This window comes from Culex quinquefasciatus, chromosome 1 (assembly GCF_015732765.1).
Source record: "Culex quinquefasciatus strain JHB chromosome 1, VPISU_Cqui_1.0_pri_paternal, whole genome shotgun sequence".
Taxonomy (NCBI): domain Eukaryota; kingdom Metazoa; phylum Arthropoda; class Insecta; order Diptera; family Culicidae; genus Culex; species Culex quinquefasciatus.
In genome coordinates this window covers 13,765,647-13,780,411 of record NC_051861.1, presented here as the reverse complement: position 1 = coordinate 13,780,411, position 14,765 = coordinate 13,765,647, and the positions used below count along the sequence as shown (strand labels likewise).

The window sequence follows — 14,765 nt, the reverse complement described above, 5'->3', positions numbered from 1 at the left end:
TTTAGTTTTTAGTTTTTAGTTTTTAGTTTTTAGTTTTAGTTTTTAGTTTTTAGTTTTTAGTTTTTAGTTTTTAGTTTTTAGTTTTTAGTTTTAGTTTTTAGTTTTTAGTTTTTAGTTTTTAGTTTTTAGTTTTTAGTTTTTAGTTTTTAGTTTTTAGTTTTTAGTTTTTAGTTTTTAGTTTTTAGTTTTTAGTTTTTAGTTTTTAGTTTTTAGTTTTTAGTTTTTAGTTTTTAGTTTTTAGTTTTTAGTTTTTAGTTTTTTGATACAAAACAAATCGGGTTACGAATAGCAACAATACAAATTAACTAGTTATTGATTTTTCTATTCAGAAAGCTGCTGTTCTCATATACAGATAGACTGAGAAGGCAGAATAAAAATAACTCTTCTATAAGTAACTTTCTCACAAAACGAGACAGCTTAACGATTTTATTTCAATGCTTGATTTATTCCTCAACACTATTCTTGGAATATACTTGTAGACCTGTAGGAGTAGGAGTTTCGTTCTACGGAACCATTCATTCAACCTACTCGAGCGTAAGCCGCATTTTTCCATGAAATAAAACGCCCCAGCCAACCTCGAAAACCTGTACATCCCCAGCAGCAGCTGCGTTCATCTTAAACGAACGAAACCAGCTTATTCATGTATCGAGCAATTTAGTGGGTCTTACCGCCAGCAAGTCTCCGATTCGTCATCACGAGCGAAGCATGGGTTCAAATCGGATGCTGGCCAAAAGTCAAGAAAAACATGACTTGGCACAACGCTGATAACGCGGCTTTATATGCAGCTGGAGAGGTCTACCCGCATCAGCTGGGCTGCGTACAACAACAGCATCTCGAACAGCAATCGGAGGGGGGTCGATGGAGCGACTTTGAGTGATTTGATGGTGATGATGATACGTGATAACATGGGTTTCAGTATCAATGAAACAAAGCTTTGCACAGTTGAAAAAGGTTTAGTTTTGATCCCTATATAGGGCAAATGGTATAAGACCATTTTTTTTATTAAACGACTTTTTTAACAGTGTCTCAGTAACAGAGTAATCTCTAGCAACTCGGCCACCTTAAACCGGGTCTTGTTGGTTGGTTGTATACTATAGAAGATGACTGGGGTAGATCGGGCTGCTGTCGATAGATGGAACGATCTGACGACTACGACGATGACGACGATGATGATGATGGTGTAATTTGTTCCAGAATCTGACATAAACCATGTTGTTGAACGGTTGTATGTTTATTGACAGAAGACCAACTTGAGCTTTCGTGTGAATGTATGAATCGGGCTGTGTTAAGGATATACAGGATTGATTATATGTTTTGTTTGAAATATTTCGTCTTTGCCGTGCTATTTTGACGCACGTGCATTTTGGGACAAATTGAGTTGATATCGCCACGTTGTGCAGCTTTCAATGCTTCACTGTGTCGGAGATAGGGTGGATTAAAGATTATTGAAAAATAATTGTAAGCATTTAAATAAACCTTTGTGCTGTGCATTATGAAATTCCGTTGAAAATATAGTCTCATTATCTATGTAAAGTTCCGTTTCCTAAGGGCGTACTTAATGAGAGAGAAGGAGAGCTTTTCTATATTATGGTGAGTGCGAGAGAGTCTTGTAGAATATCGACTTGTGGCTCTAAACAAAATCTCTCGCGTTTGCTGGTCAGTCTGTTGGAGAAAGCTGAGACGAACGGTTCGTTTTGCGTTCTGACATCAGTTAGCTAAATTAAATAAAATGGCTCCGAAAGGTGCGACACACTGCTTCAATGCTTTGACCTTCACATATCCCAAAAAATCGATTTCAATCCAGAGATATTCAATAAAGACCAAAAAACTCCTTGCACTGTTGTCACTTTTCAAATGAAAGAAGTTTCAAACTTGTCGTGCTATCTTGGCATACCCTGGAAATTGCTGTAAGTGCGAAAATTGGCCAGAGGGATTTCCGCGGTTGACACACGTATTTGCCCGACTACCGTAAACATTTTTAATTGTAACTCGGAACTCCTGCATCCCGAATCAATCAAACATCGGGATAATGCACAGAATGGTCAACCAAACAAAGTGCGTTGTTATTGTTTTTCCCTGCTCTAGTTTTCGTTTATTCAAGGTCAAACATTAAAGCGTGTTTTTTCCGGAACGACAAAAAGCGAACTGCGACAACGTCGATTTGTTTTTGAATAAATTTTTCTTAGGTTTTGATTGAAAAAAATATGTGGAAGGAATTAAGTTGATTTTAAATTTTCAGAAACATCAACCAATGGAGCACTTCCATTCAAGCAGTTTTTGCTTCTACAATGTATTTCTTATGGAGCGAACTGTCAAAAACTGCTCGACTGCGGGTGCTCAATGTTGTTTCTATGTCTCAGCATATTTTGATCGATTACTTTGGGTTCTCTTTACAAATGAAAGGACAAACACAAATCTCAGTGTTTAAGTATTCACAAAACAGCTATGACAATCAAATCATCAAGTTAAGATCTCTCAAATTACTAACCCCAATAAAACAACCCACTCCTAAATGGCTCCCCCTCAAACTTAACACCATCTTGATTTGATATTCTTCCGGCAATCTGCACGGAAATCAAATCACTGTGGTTTTCCGGAACCGGAAAATCCCCGCCATGTCACGGTCGTTGGTGTCGCGTTCCGACACTCCTCACTCTCGAGCTTAAATCTGGCCAAAATTCAATTAAGAGTGACAGCACGTTTTGATGGCTTCCGTCAGCGTCGTCTGATGTCTGGGACCTTGCTGGAGCTCTGGTGTACATTCTCAGACATGATTGTCCTCCTTTGGCCGATGAACGACAACGCAATGACAAGAAAGTTTGTCTCACCTGCTGCTGCTGCTGCCGCCGTCTTTCGACCCTCCCCAGATGGCCCCTGGTCTAAATGTTAAGAGTGGGAGGGGGACCAAAAGTAAGGGAGTTTGTCTTGGTGTAACCAAAGTGCCATCACGACGATGACAATATTGAACCATTCAGACGGTCTGTGTTGACAGCCAATTTGTGAAAGTGTGATTTTTGCGGTCGTTGATTGAGCTGATTAGATCAAAGAGTGCAGACAGATATTCGAGATTACATAGTAGCACGGAGCTCGTTGGCATTCCTGCTAAGCCACAGGAAGATTACGTAGGTAATCGAACGTGTTGCAGTCCTATGACGTGCAAGTGGTTGATGAAATTCTTTAAAGGGATGGGAGTTTTAGTTTCTTTGGAGAGTGTTAACGAACTGTTAGAGGAAATTTTAAATTGGAGTTAAATTGTTATCCTTATTTTACAAATATATTTTCATAGTAATTGAACATTATAATTCTGTTTACATTTTCATGCTTCTCTTCTTGAAGTGCGAATGTTCAGTTTGGTGGAAACTGCGACTGAAAATGTAAATAAACAACGAGTGGTTGCCTAGATTTTTGAATTTTTGCTGTCAAAAGTGCGAGAGAAAAGTGCGGGCAAAATCCAAGTTACAGTGCAAGGATCAATATGAATTAAATAATGGCATCATTAGTGCGCTGACCACGGGGACGTGTTGTTTTGTTTTTGCATGCTCATTTTCATTTCTTTTGTGTCGCTGTTTGTGTGCTTGGGTGAGTGGTTATTATAATTAAATAATGGCATCATTAGTGCGCTGACCACGGGGACGCGCTGTCTTGTTTTTTCATGCTCATTTTCATTTCTTTTGTGTCGCTGTGATTCGTATGGAGTGAGTGATTGTGATAATCAAATAATAGCATCATTGGTGCGCCGGAAGTGGGGACGCGAAATCGTGATTATGCAGGTTATTTTTTTTGTGTGCTTTTGTGTCGCTGTTCGTTAGGGGTGAGAGATTGTGGTGATCGAATAATAGCATGACTTACTGAATTATTTGTGTCTTGAGCGTAATTTTCGTTGAGTAATTGGTGTTTTTTGTGATTTTTTTTGAGATCTTTGTTAATTGTTTTGTGATTTTCAAAGCCCTTCCTATATCATCGTTGATCGGAAGGCACGGCGTCGGGTAAATTGTGTATAATGAATAAGGTTTTATTTTTATGGTGAAAAAGCCATTTCTATATAATGATCGAAAAACGCACTGACATTTTGGATTAATTAATAGTGGAGTGAAATAATTGTGTGTGAGTGACTTTGTGTGTTAACCAAAAAGACCTTCCCATAGCATCGTTGCTCGGAAGGCTCGCCGACGGGTCTGTTATGAAAGTCCTCCCCATAGCATCGTAGCTCGGGAGGCATTGAAAAGCCAATACCTTATCCTACTAACCCAAAAAATAATAATCACGTGATGCTTGAAGGAGATGCTGTGGATTCAACGGTCTCAAGCGGTATCAACAAGTATATAGCGAAAAACTGTGTGCTTGATGAGTCTGCAACTTCAACTATCGGACTAACATTCCTCCCTTTCGTTGAACTGCAGGCTTCTTGGGAGGGCGCCGGTATTGACTGATAAAGTAGGGATCTTCAGAGGTTAAACAGTGAACGGATGGTTGGCTCCCACTGATCATTTTTGATTCATTGTTTAACTTCAGCTGATCTGTCAATAACGGAGTAGCAGCTCATTGGCAGTCAACCATGCTCATGCTCATGCTCATGCTCATGCTCAAAAAAGGTTAGGCGAAGTATATAAATTAATTCATGTCTGTTTCTTCGTGGTATTTCGTATACTTTTCAAGGCTTTCGAATAGCTTGAATTTCATAATTACGTCGCTAGATCTATTGAATGAAAAATGTCATCTTCAGTGTAAATTTCAAGCAAGAATCAGTTTTATACATTGATTTTCTTACTCAGAATATGATTTAAGAGATTTTCTTTTAGAAAAATCGTTTAAACTAAAAAACCTATCTTATTTTATAACTGTGTTCAAATGCTCCTCAACAACAAGATTCTCATTTACATTGACTGAGAATCTCAGGTTATGCAATCCACTGTATAATGGCACTTAATTTCTCATGTTAATCCGATATGTTTATTAACATGATCTATCAATTTCCAGGAATGACTTCTAATCAATTAGCTGCCTTTATTACGACTTGCCGATTTGGGTATAAAAGCAGTGTTTTGAAGATCTCCGTAATTCAGTTGACAGTCGCCATGAAGCCGATTTTAGTGTCATTCTTGCTTGTCGCTTTTGTTTGGAGTTTGACCAGTGCAAAGCCTTTCCATGAAGACTCAACGGACGGTCCCACGAACGATTTTCAAAAGAGGTGAGTACAGTCATCCCACATATTCGGAACACCCACAAATTCGGAACACTTTTGTGATAATTTGTCAATAGTATGCCAAATGAATCTTTTCTGGCGACCCTTCTATCTTTAGGACCTTTATTTGGACAATCTCTTGCTATTTCACTAGCAAAAGGAGTTCTTTTTGAATAAAAAACTGCATTTCGAGACTGTTTTGTTCAGAGTTGCAAAACACTGCCTTCAAATTGCCTGTTCCATAATTATGGGATGTTTTTGTGCCTCCCACAATTGTGGAACACCTGAATTCAACAGATATTTTCTCAAAAAAAGTTATCAGACCATTTATAAAACATTATTAAGCTTGAGTTTCATTGTTTCCAGTTTGTGAAGTCATTATTTTGTAGAAAATATGTAATATGTGAGAGAATCAAAGTTTGTTTACATCCGTAGGAAAAAAGTGTTACGAATTTGTGGATTTCAAGGGTCAAAGTTTTTCTTCAAAAACTTGATATAAAAGTTAAAATATGCAGTTGTTCGATACAGCATTTGAAAAATCGCAAGAAAAGCTTTCAAATGAAGGTAAAAACGAATCATTAAGTTCAATGATCGATTTTCTATGATTTTTTGAACATTGGCTGATCTGTAAACTGTTCCGAATATGAGGGATGACTGTAACTTGATTTTTTAATATATTTTGTTAGTGTAATCTTTAATTTCAGGCCTCATCGCCATGGGGTTCCCACGGGGAGTGTAAAAATTCGTAGTGTCCAATCTGGGAAATATCTGGCCGGTTCATCACCATACGACAGGGACCGTAGAACCATCACTCTGGAGAGCTCCCCCGAGGAATGGAGTCTGGTGCAGGACGGGTCGCACTACCGGATCACACTGAAGAACGGCAACGAGGACTTGTACGCGTTCGACAAGGCCGGCTACAATCCGGATTCGGGCCAGCGGGAGGTGTTCACCTGGATTCCGGGGTTCGGCGAGAGTCAGGGCAGGTGGGAAGTCAAGGAAGCACCGGGGTACAGTGGAATTTATTACTTTCGGAATTTACACTTTGACGAGTATCTGTACACGTCGTGCTGTGAGAACAAGGCGTTGACTCGCAAAGGGTTTGGGGAGCCGGACGGGAATTCGATGTATCTGTGGCAAATTACTAAATTTTGAAACATGTGAACAAGATGCTGTGATTACATTTTACATAAAATTTTGAAAATAATAGAATTCATAAAGCAGAATTAGTATTTTTTATTGAATATAATAGCTTTGTGTCACAAATTAATTGTTTAATTTCAGGTTTCAAATGATTATACGAGAGGAATTTTAATAGTCAACTCGCACTTCACATGAATCTTGATTTGACTGCTTTTAGAAAATATTACGCCAATACTAAGATTAAACAACTTTCCAAGATTGCACCAATTAAGGTGACCCTTCCCCTCCCTAGGATCCTCTACCCACCATGGAAAAAGATAACGTTCTGCACCACGGAATCCGTTCACCGGAGCGTCCTCCGCAAAGGAAATGGTTATGCACCGTCGGTTGCAATTTTGGACTTCCTCCGCGGTTGCATTCCGGGGCTGCGGGGGTGGCTCTTTCTAGCCCAGAAACTGCGCGCTTTTCCCGGGGCACGGTTCTAAAGCGCAAAATTATGTGCCTTTATGGCGGTGGCCGTTATCGTGTGAGCTTTCTCGGCGTGGCCGACGTTAATTAAGGTTAAGTACCGGGAGGGTGCGATAGTCTACATTCGGGGTAATTAGCACTGCGTTTTTCGGGGGTGGGCCAGCGTCAATTTGCATGCGCCGCGATGACCGGCATTCCGGGGCCATGCAAAATTCAATATTTTAATCGATCCGGCAAATACTGGCGCGCACTTAATCGGCCGAAAGTATAAAGTTCACAATTGGTACTCGTATTTCGCACCGGAAGTTTGGGAAATTAAATACAGTGGCGCAAATTTGGGGCGATCCAGTTGACTGAAAGGGTTTCAAATGGGCCGTCGGGGTTAATTAAACATGACTGTTCATCGAAATATATTATGTTTTGGTACTTTCAGCGGTGTGCAAGATCTCGCTTGGATCATACGATGAACGCTGCTTCAAATTTGCCTATCAGCAGGCGCATTTGTAACAATATTCCCCTATTGCGTCAATCAATTCAAAAAAAATCTGATAAACTGGGTGGAATCACCGACGTGATAAGGTGAGGCAGGCCAGTTCCGGTTTACGCATTTCACGGCTGAGGGAAGCCTGAAATGAAAAATTAAAACAAATTGTTTCACTTGAATCACAGTTTACCCCTTCGAAAAAAAAGCAAAACAAAAAAATAACACCTTTTCGGAGGCATAAATAACGGCTCGGCTATGGCGACCCTTGCTGTTGCCATCCTGAAAAAGCGTTAAAAAAAAAAATGGCACAGCAATCGTTTTGTGTAATGGAGAATGAAAAATTAAACTCAAACTTCTGCGTTGTGCATCGCACATCCGCACAGAATCGTTTATTTGTCCGAGTGAAATAAACACCTGAACAAGTGCGTTTACAGAAAGGCCTGGATGGTTTGACAGCAGAACAAGTTCCATTTTTATAATTTTTTGCACATTTTTATTTGTATCTTAAAAGATCTCTAGAGAAAGCTACCAATACAAAATAGTAGTTTATGCAACAAGTTGCAAAAAGAGGATTTTTTCAGCACAAGTCGTACATTTATCCAACGAGGTTCACCGAGTTGGATGAATACGAAGAGTGCTGAAAAAATCAAGTTTTGCAACAAGTTCCATACAACTTTTTTTGCAATTCCAAAAAATACACACTGAGTGAAATTTTATGTCAAATTTTCATGTATTTTGTCATTAAATCGTTTAAATCAAAAAAAAGTTGCAAAATGTTACTTTTCGAAACAAGTGCTGAAAAGTTCAACTTTTCAGCACCCATTTGAGTGCTGAAAAGTAGAACTATTCAGCATTTATTTTGAAAAGTGTTGCTATTCGATTCTATTATTTTTGGTACAGAAAAGTTGGCTATTTCGTCGTTCAAGAATGACAGGAAAAGTAAGTAATTGCACGGCGGAATTGCAAAAAAATGTTTATGAAATGATATACAATAAATGTATTCGGCTTTGAAAAACTATTGCAGTGCAGACATGATTAAGTCCTTGGCAAAATTTCACTTTGGATAATCGAAACTTCGGATAATCGAATCACGAACAAACAATTTTTGGGTTGTCTTATTTTTGATTGCTAAGCTTAAGTATGACCTCTAAACTACTCTAAAGTGATTTAAAAATGTTAAATCCAAGATGGCGGCCAAAATGGTGGTGATTAAAAAATGCACTTTCTAATAGAATAGGCATTCAACAATTCAAATTCGACTAAAATGGGATTGCAGAGCTAGATTTTGATGTTAAAAGTAAGAAAATAAAAACAAAGGATTTTTTTTGTTCGTGATTCGATTATCCGAAGTCCTATACAAACCATCGGATAATCGAACTTTGGATAATCGAGTCTGGACAGTGATTCCAGATCAAAAACTGACGTGTCCTGAATTCCTTTCCATCACTGGGAACTCTGCTTCTCTGTTTTTAAATTTGTGGAAGCTGTTATCAAAACAAAGGGCATTGAGAATTGTGGGAAATTTGAGTGACATCAATTCAGAAATCGATTATCTTGTCAAAAATGTTGAAGCTTTGTTATTCTTTGTTTAAAAATCACGTTACAGCTTAAACAACTCATAATTAAAAGGTGCCAATTAAATGAGTTTTTACTGTAGTTTGAGTGTGAACGGAGAGGAGAGTGAGAGTACAGGGAATTGCTTCTATTAATATTAATTTGACTGCAAATGAATCTGCAAAAGCGCGAACGTAGAATGGCCAGGCAAAGATTCACGGATGGGATTGGCGGTAAAGATTGGTGAGAAAATGAATGGTTTATGATTTAAAAGTTGAGTTTGACTTTTAATAAAGACATTAATCTTGTTCAAAGTTCAATTTTTTAAGTTAAAGTGCCAAATCTTCAAAAGGAAGAAATCAAAAAACAACTACATGAGCATGAGAGATCACCCATGGTTGCCCCTCCGTTGCTGAACAGAACCGTAATATCCTTTCAGCACTACTGATTATATGCTTCGACGATCTAGTGGTGATTCTCTTATCAACAGCATGTATGAATGCGCTGAAAAGATAAAACACCATGATTGCTAAAGCTAGATCAGTTGCGAATAGGTAACAGTCATTGGCCACCAACGGCGCCCGCCATGTCAGTTTGTAGATCTCGATTTTAAGGGACGGGAATGTTAGTTAGCGCAGGTTGCTACTAGGGCAGCTGATTTACTCTGTGCTTACACCCCACAAGCGCCAGGAACCTGAAAATTTGTTAGTAGGATAGGGTGTTTGGTCAGGATTCATCATAGAAGATGATGATGCGACCCAAAATCATAGTGTTTGTTGAAAGGTATTATGTTTTAATCTCAAGGCAAGCAATCGGATGCTGCGGATGAGTCATTTCCCGTTTATCGGCTGTTAACTTTTAATTGAAATGGATTTATCTTAGACAGCCGGCTGTGGAAAGATAGAACCAAAATTATTTGTAATTAAATGATGAAGAATTTAACAGTCTGACTTTTTAATTGAGATGTTTTTACGAGTTTTACATGATTCATGTTTAGTGGGGTACTGATTAACGAAGCGAACGACGAGTTACGATGTTTATCGAGCTGAAATGGTATGATAAGGTTTTGTTGTTATTGCACACCGACGACGAATGCGAAAAAACCCTACGACCCGACCGAAAGGCATTGCAAATCAGGCTGACTCAATTGTCATCGATGACAACCAGAGCCAGCCGCACCTTTACACACATACACGCACGCGAAAAAAAAACGAAAAACACACCAACGACGATCGCGAAAAAAAACACGACCCGACGGAAAGGCATCGCAAATCAAACTGAGGAAATGGAGAGAAAAAAAATAACATAAAAAAACCTACTCACATAAAACCAATCACCCCATGCACACAAATAGCAACACAAAAGAGACGAAAATTATCACGAAAAAACAGGACTGCGCGTCCACCGAAGCACCGCACTTTTGATCAAATCAAAAAACAACTACAAACCGCAGCATAACTCTTACTTTCAAACGAACGAAACTTGCTCCACTTTGGAGGTTAATGATATGCGCAGTAATTTCCTTTACACTTCGAGACTTCCCACGGAACTCGTGTCAAGCTGTTCAAGTGGAAGCATTGAGAAATTCCATTATGGATGTGCGAGTTGATGAACTGAACGGGGGACTTGATGCACCTCCCAGAACCATCGACTCTTCCGCGGAAGCCCAAACACCAAGGATATTCTGCTCACCAGCAGTGTGCATCATCCTTCCCGCGGTGCGTCACTTTGGATGATGAAGAACGCCCGGGACAGGATCTTGCCGCGGAAGGAGGTGCTGAGCATACTGTCAGAAATTTAAATAACCATAAATCATGCAACGGATCTAATGATAATTTATTACAACCCACCGAACGCGACGTCATCAGGCCGAAGTGCTGCCAGGGATGGGAAAAGTCTACGCGTGCGTTGGCAACACTGGATCCGTTGCAGTGCCTCAGAATCCAGGTCACTTCTGTAGCCAAATCTTTGTTTTTTTTTTATTTCTTCGCCTCGTTCAAATTGCAATCCGGACCTCACTTCTCACATTCGCGCAAACGAAGGTCTTCGGTAACGACTACCAACTGCACAAGTCGGTGTGCTTCTGGCAACCCTTCCTCTGGAAACACTCGTCAAACGCGCGAGTATGACGAGCAGCCACGATGCCATTGGATTGGACGGGTACAAATTGCGTGGCAAGAGTAACGTTGACGGAAGTGATGAAATTGAAATTTTGCCATTATTAATGTCGGGAAATATTTGACGACGGAGCGCAAATTACTTGCTTCCTTCCTCGTTATTTCGTAGGAGGAGATGTGATTTATTTTGTGAGAGTGTTACTTTTACGGTGTTTTACTTGCACGGCAATGGTTTGCAATTAGAAGTCTTCATTTTAGTTTTATTTATTTATATTTGACAAGCGATATCATACAGAAACATTGTTTTTTTGCTAACTTTTTCGTTTTTGACGATGGCCTTTCACTATCCCCGCCACATTTGGTTTAAAATGTGGGTTTGACCTATTCCCACCATCGTATTTTTGGGCATTCAACAGAAAAATCAATGAAAATTTGAAAATTAGGTGAACGATTGGCGAGAAACAGTGATTTTACTGAAAAATGTTGATTGTGTGATATAAAGTACATATACTGTTTCTCGTCAATGATTCATTTTAGTTCCGGGAAACACGATGGTGAAAAAGAGCAATGCCAGCTCAAAACAGGATTTTTTTGGTACTTTTGTACCCGTCTCTCTCCGATTTCAATGAAACTTTGTAGACATGTTATCCTAGGCCTATATAAGCCATTTGTGTGTACATGGAGCCAATTGTACTAGAAAATATCATTTGAGAAGGGCTGTAAGTTATTGAAATATTGTTGTATTATGCAATTTAAAAATTACTGTATCTCAAAGCCGTTTTTTCATAAAATTATTTTTATTAGGTCCTTTTCGGTACTGGGACCTGGTTAGGACCGAGTCGGCTTTTGTAAATACATTGTTCCTAATGCTAAGAGTAATTACAGAGGATCTTGTGTGTAAATGTTAGTGGGAGGGGAGCCGATTACCCGCGGCCTACTAGGGGTTAGTAGGGAAGGGATTGATGTTAAAAGACAAGGCTTGGGAAGGGAACGGGGATTGTGTAGGGGTCTTGGTTGGCTCTGCTGGCCTTTGCTTTTGTCCTCAGCCGCAACTCGGTGTCCAGCTGCTGGGGCGATCTTGCTTTGCTTCCGGTGCAAACCAGAAACGACTCGCAATCTCAAAGCCGTTGCATCGTATCAAAAAGTGGCCAAAGACAAAAAAAACAAGCCACTTTTATGAGATTTTTTAATTTTTAAGTTTAATAGTCAAATTTTAAGGAGATGTCACGATTTTTTTTTCGTTCAAAATTTTTGAGGAAATAGCCTAAGATTTTACAAAAAGACTGATGAAAAATGCAGGATGGTATGTCTCTCTTAAAAAAATACAAAAATCATTTACTAAAACTGTTTTTTTGAAAAGTAGTCTAAACGTAAAAATTAAAAAAAAAAACCGATAGTCGAAATCGATTTCCCAGACAATTTTACAAAAAAGTCTCCATATTGACCACTGTCCTAAGTCCAATCCATTGAAAGATACAGCGGTTTTAAAAATAAAAATGTTGAAAAAAATTTTTTTTTGTGGTTTTTGGCAAATTCTATATGACAGACTAGATTTTTCAGTATCGTAGGGGAAAGTGGGGCAAGTGTAACAAGCTAAGGAAATGCTCGTTATAACCCATCAAAAACGTTAAAAAATCTGTCGGATTTTTCATAATCTTCTTATTCCAGGTCTTGACTAAGACTTTGATAGAAAAAGTTTAAAAAAATCCAGTTTTTTAATGTAAAAAATTGATTTTAAAAATTTCGATTTTCCGTACGTTCTTCTCAACTAGTGGGGCAAGACGAACAACCCGTTGGGGCAAGAGGAACAATTCATGTAACAACAAGTCAATTTGCTAACAAGTGAACTGTTATCACTTAGATCAGCGATTCTCAATGGGGGTACCGGACCTACTTGCTTTACATGGCAGGGGGTACTGGCCTAGAAGAAGGTTGAGAATCGCTGACTTAGATGCATCAGATTAGAATGTATTTGAAACGTTTCTTTCATTTTTAGATTAAATAATAATATTTTACTAAAAAATTGATCGCTTTTACGAAAAAAAATATTACTCAGATGAAAAAAAGGAAATTTTAAAAATATCACTATATTTTGCATGGACAATTTTTTTAACAATTGTTAATCAGTTTTTAAGTATTTTTATGTATTTTTTTCCCAATAAAATATGTTGTTGCAGCAATTCGTAATTTTTTCCATACTAAAAATCCATATGGCCCCACCTGAACAAGATTTTTTTTTGACTCTCAACAAAAATAACTAAAAGTTAAATCATACTTTATAAAAGGTGCAAGTCATTGGTAGGGACACTACTGATCTAGGAAGAATAGCATTTTGATAAAATGAGCCTTAAAACGAACCCTAAGCCTTGTTTTGTACTTTCCAAATATTATAAGAAAACAAAAGTTTAGAGAAAAACTTAATTAAATCTTATGCCCCGTGGCGTGTACGTCGTTTTGGCGGATATGTGATAGTAGAATCAGTTAATTGCATTGCTAGCAACAATTCCTCATACTGGAAATAATCAAAATTGTAAAAATTACGGCCTTTCGAGCGATTGTTCCTCTTGCTTCATATGGTCGTCTTGCCCCACCTTCCCCTAAATATTTTTACCGGAAAGCTCGTCCAATTTCCTGTAAGTTTGCCTTTGACAGCTTTTTAATTTGACTCGTTTTAATATTTGCGTAAGCTTATTTACTATTCAGGTTTCTACTACACTGAAAAAAAAAACAAACTATTTTCAGTTATGAGCAATGTATTTAAGCTTATATCTGTTTGCCCATACATCCAATTGAAAAGCCATTTAAGGCAAACTTATGGAAAATTGGATGAGCTTTCCGGTAAAAATATTTAAAATATTTAAATTGCCAAAACCACCAAAAACCCTATTTTTTCGACATTTTAATTTTTAATCCGCTGTATCTTCCCAAGGATTGGACACAGGACAATGGTCAATATGGAGACTTCTATGTAAAATTGTGTGGCGAATCGAATCCCACTATCGGGTTTTGAAAGTTTTGACGTTTAGACCACTTTTCAATAAAAAAAAACAGTTTAAGTAAATGATTTTTGTATTTTTTTAGGAGAGACATATCATCCTGCATTTTTCGTCAGTCTTTTTGTAGCATCTTAGGCTGTTTCCTCAAAAACTTTAAGCGAAAAAAATCAGGAGATGTCAATCTCCTTAAAATTTGACTTTTAAACTTAAAAATCAAAGAATCTCATAGAAGTGTTGTGTATTTTTATTTCAGTGTATTTTTTCAGAAAGCCCGTCCGATTTCCTACAAGTTTATCTTTGACCACTTTTTGATGCAATGCAACGGCTTCGAGATACAGTATTTTTTGAATTGCTAATTACAACAATATTTAAATAACTTACGCCCTTCTCAAATATTATTTTCGAGTGCAATTGGCTCCATATACACAAAAATGGCTTATATAACTCTAGGATAACATGTCTACAAAGTTTCATTGAAATCGAGAGGGTCGTGTACAAAAAGTACCGGAAAAATTCCTGATTTGAGCTGGAATAGCTCAAAAATAAAAAAAAAAATACAAAAATAGGGAATGGTTTGAAACTACATTTTAAAACTGAAAGAGTAAAAAAAAAATATTGAGGTTCATTAAGGGTGAACATTTCATTTTTATCGAATTACTTTAAAAATTCCCTATAAAATGTAACCCGAAGAAATATTTACTTTTTAACTCGAAATTAATGATGAAATTTCGGTTATTTTTCGGAACATGGACCGGACCGGACCATGGACAAAAGCTTTAAATAAAATTTGATACCTTTTACTTTTTTTTTAAATTTAGCTT

The 14,765-nt window shown here is 37.9% G+C and overlaps 1 protein-coding gene across 2 annotated transcripts; it reads left to right on the top strand.

Annotated features, from left to right (window-relative positions):
- Nucleotides 1–5,062: 5,062 nt before the first annotated feature.
- LOC6037411 lies at nucleotides 5,063–6,408 on the top strand. 2 transcript variants are annotated; one of them, XM_001847274.2, is made up of 2 exons: nucleotides 5,063–5,188; nucleotides 5,887–6,408. In XM_001847274.2, the coding sequence occupies exons 1-2, from the start codon at nucleotides 5,076–5,078 to the stop codon at nucleotides 6,335–6,337; spliced, it is 564 nt and encodes a 187-aa protein (XP_001847326.2). In that variant the 5' UTR covers nucleotides 5,063–5,075; the 3' UTR covers nucleotides 6,338–6,408. The 2 variants fall into 2 exon arrangements, with proteins under 2 accessions (XP_001847326.2, XP_038104233.1); XM_038248305.1 differs by having other exon boundaries at nucleotides 5,074–5,188; nucleotides 5,869–6,408.
- Nucleotides 6,409–14,765: the final 8,357 nt, after the last annotated feature.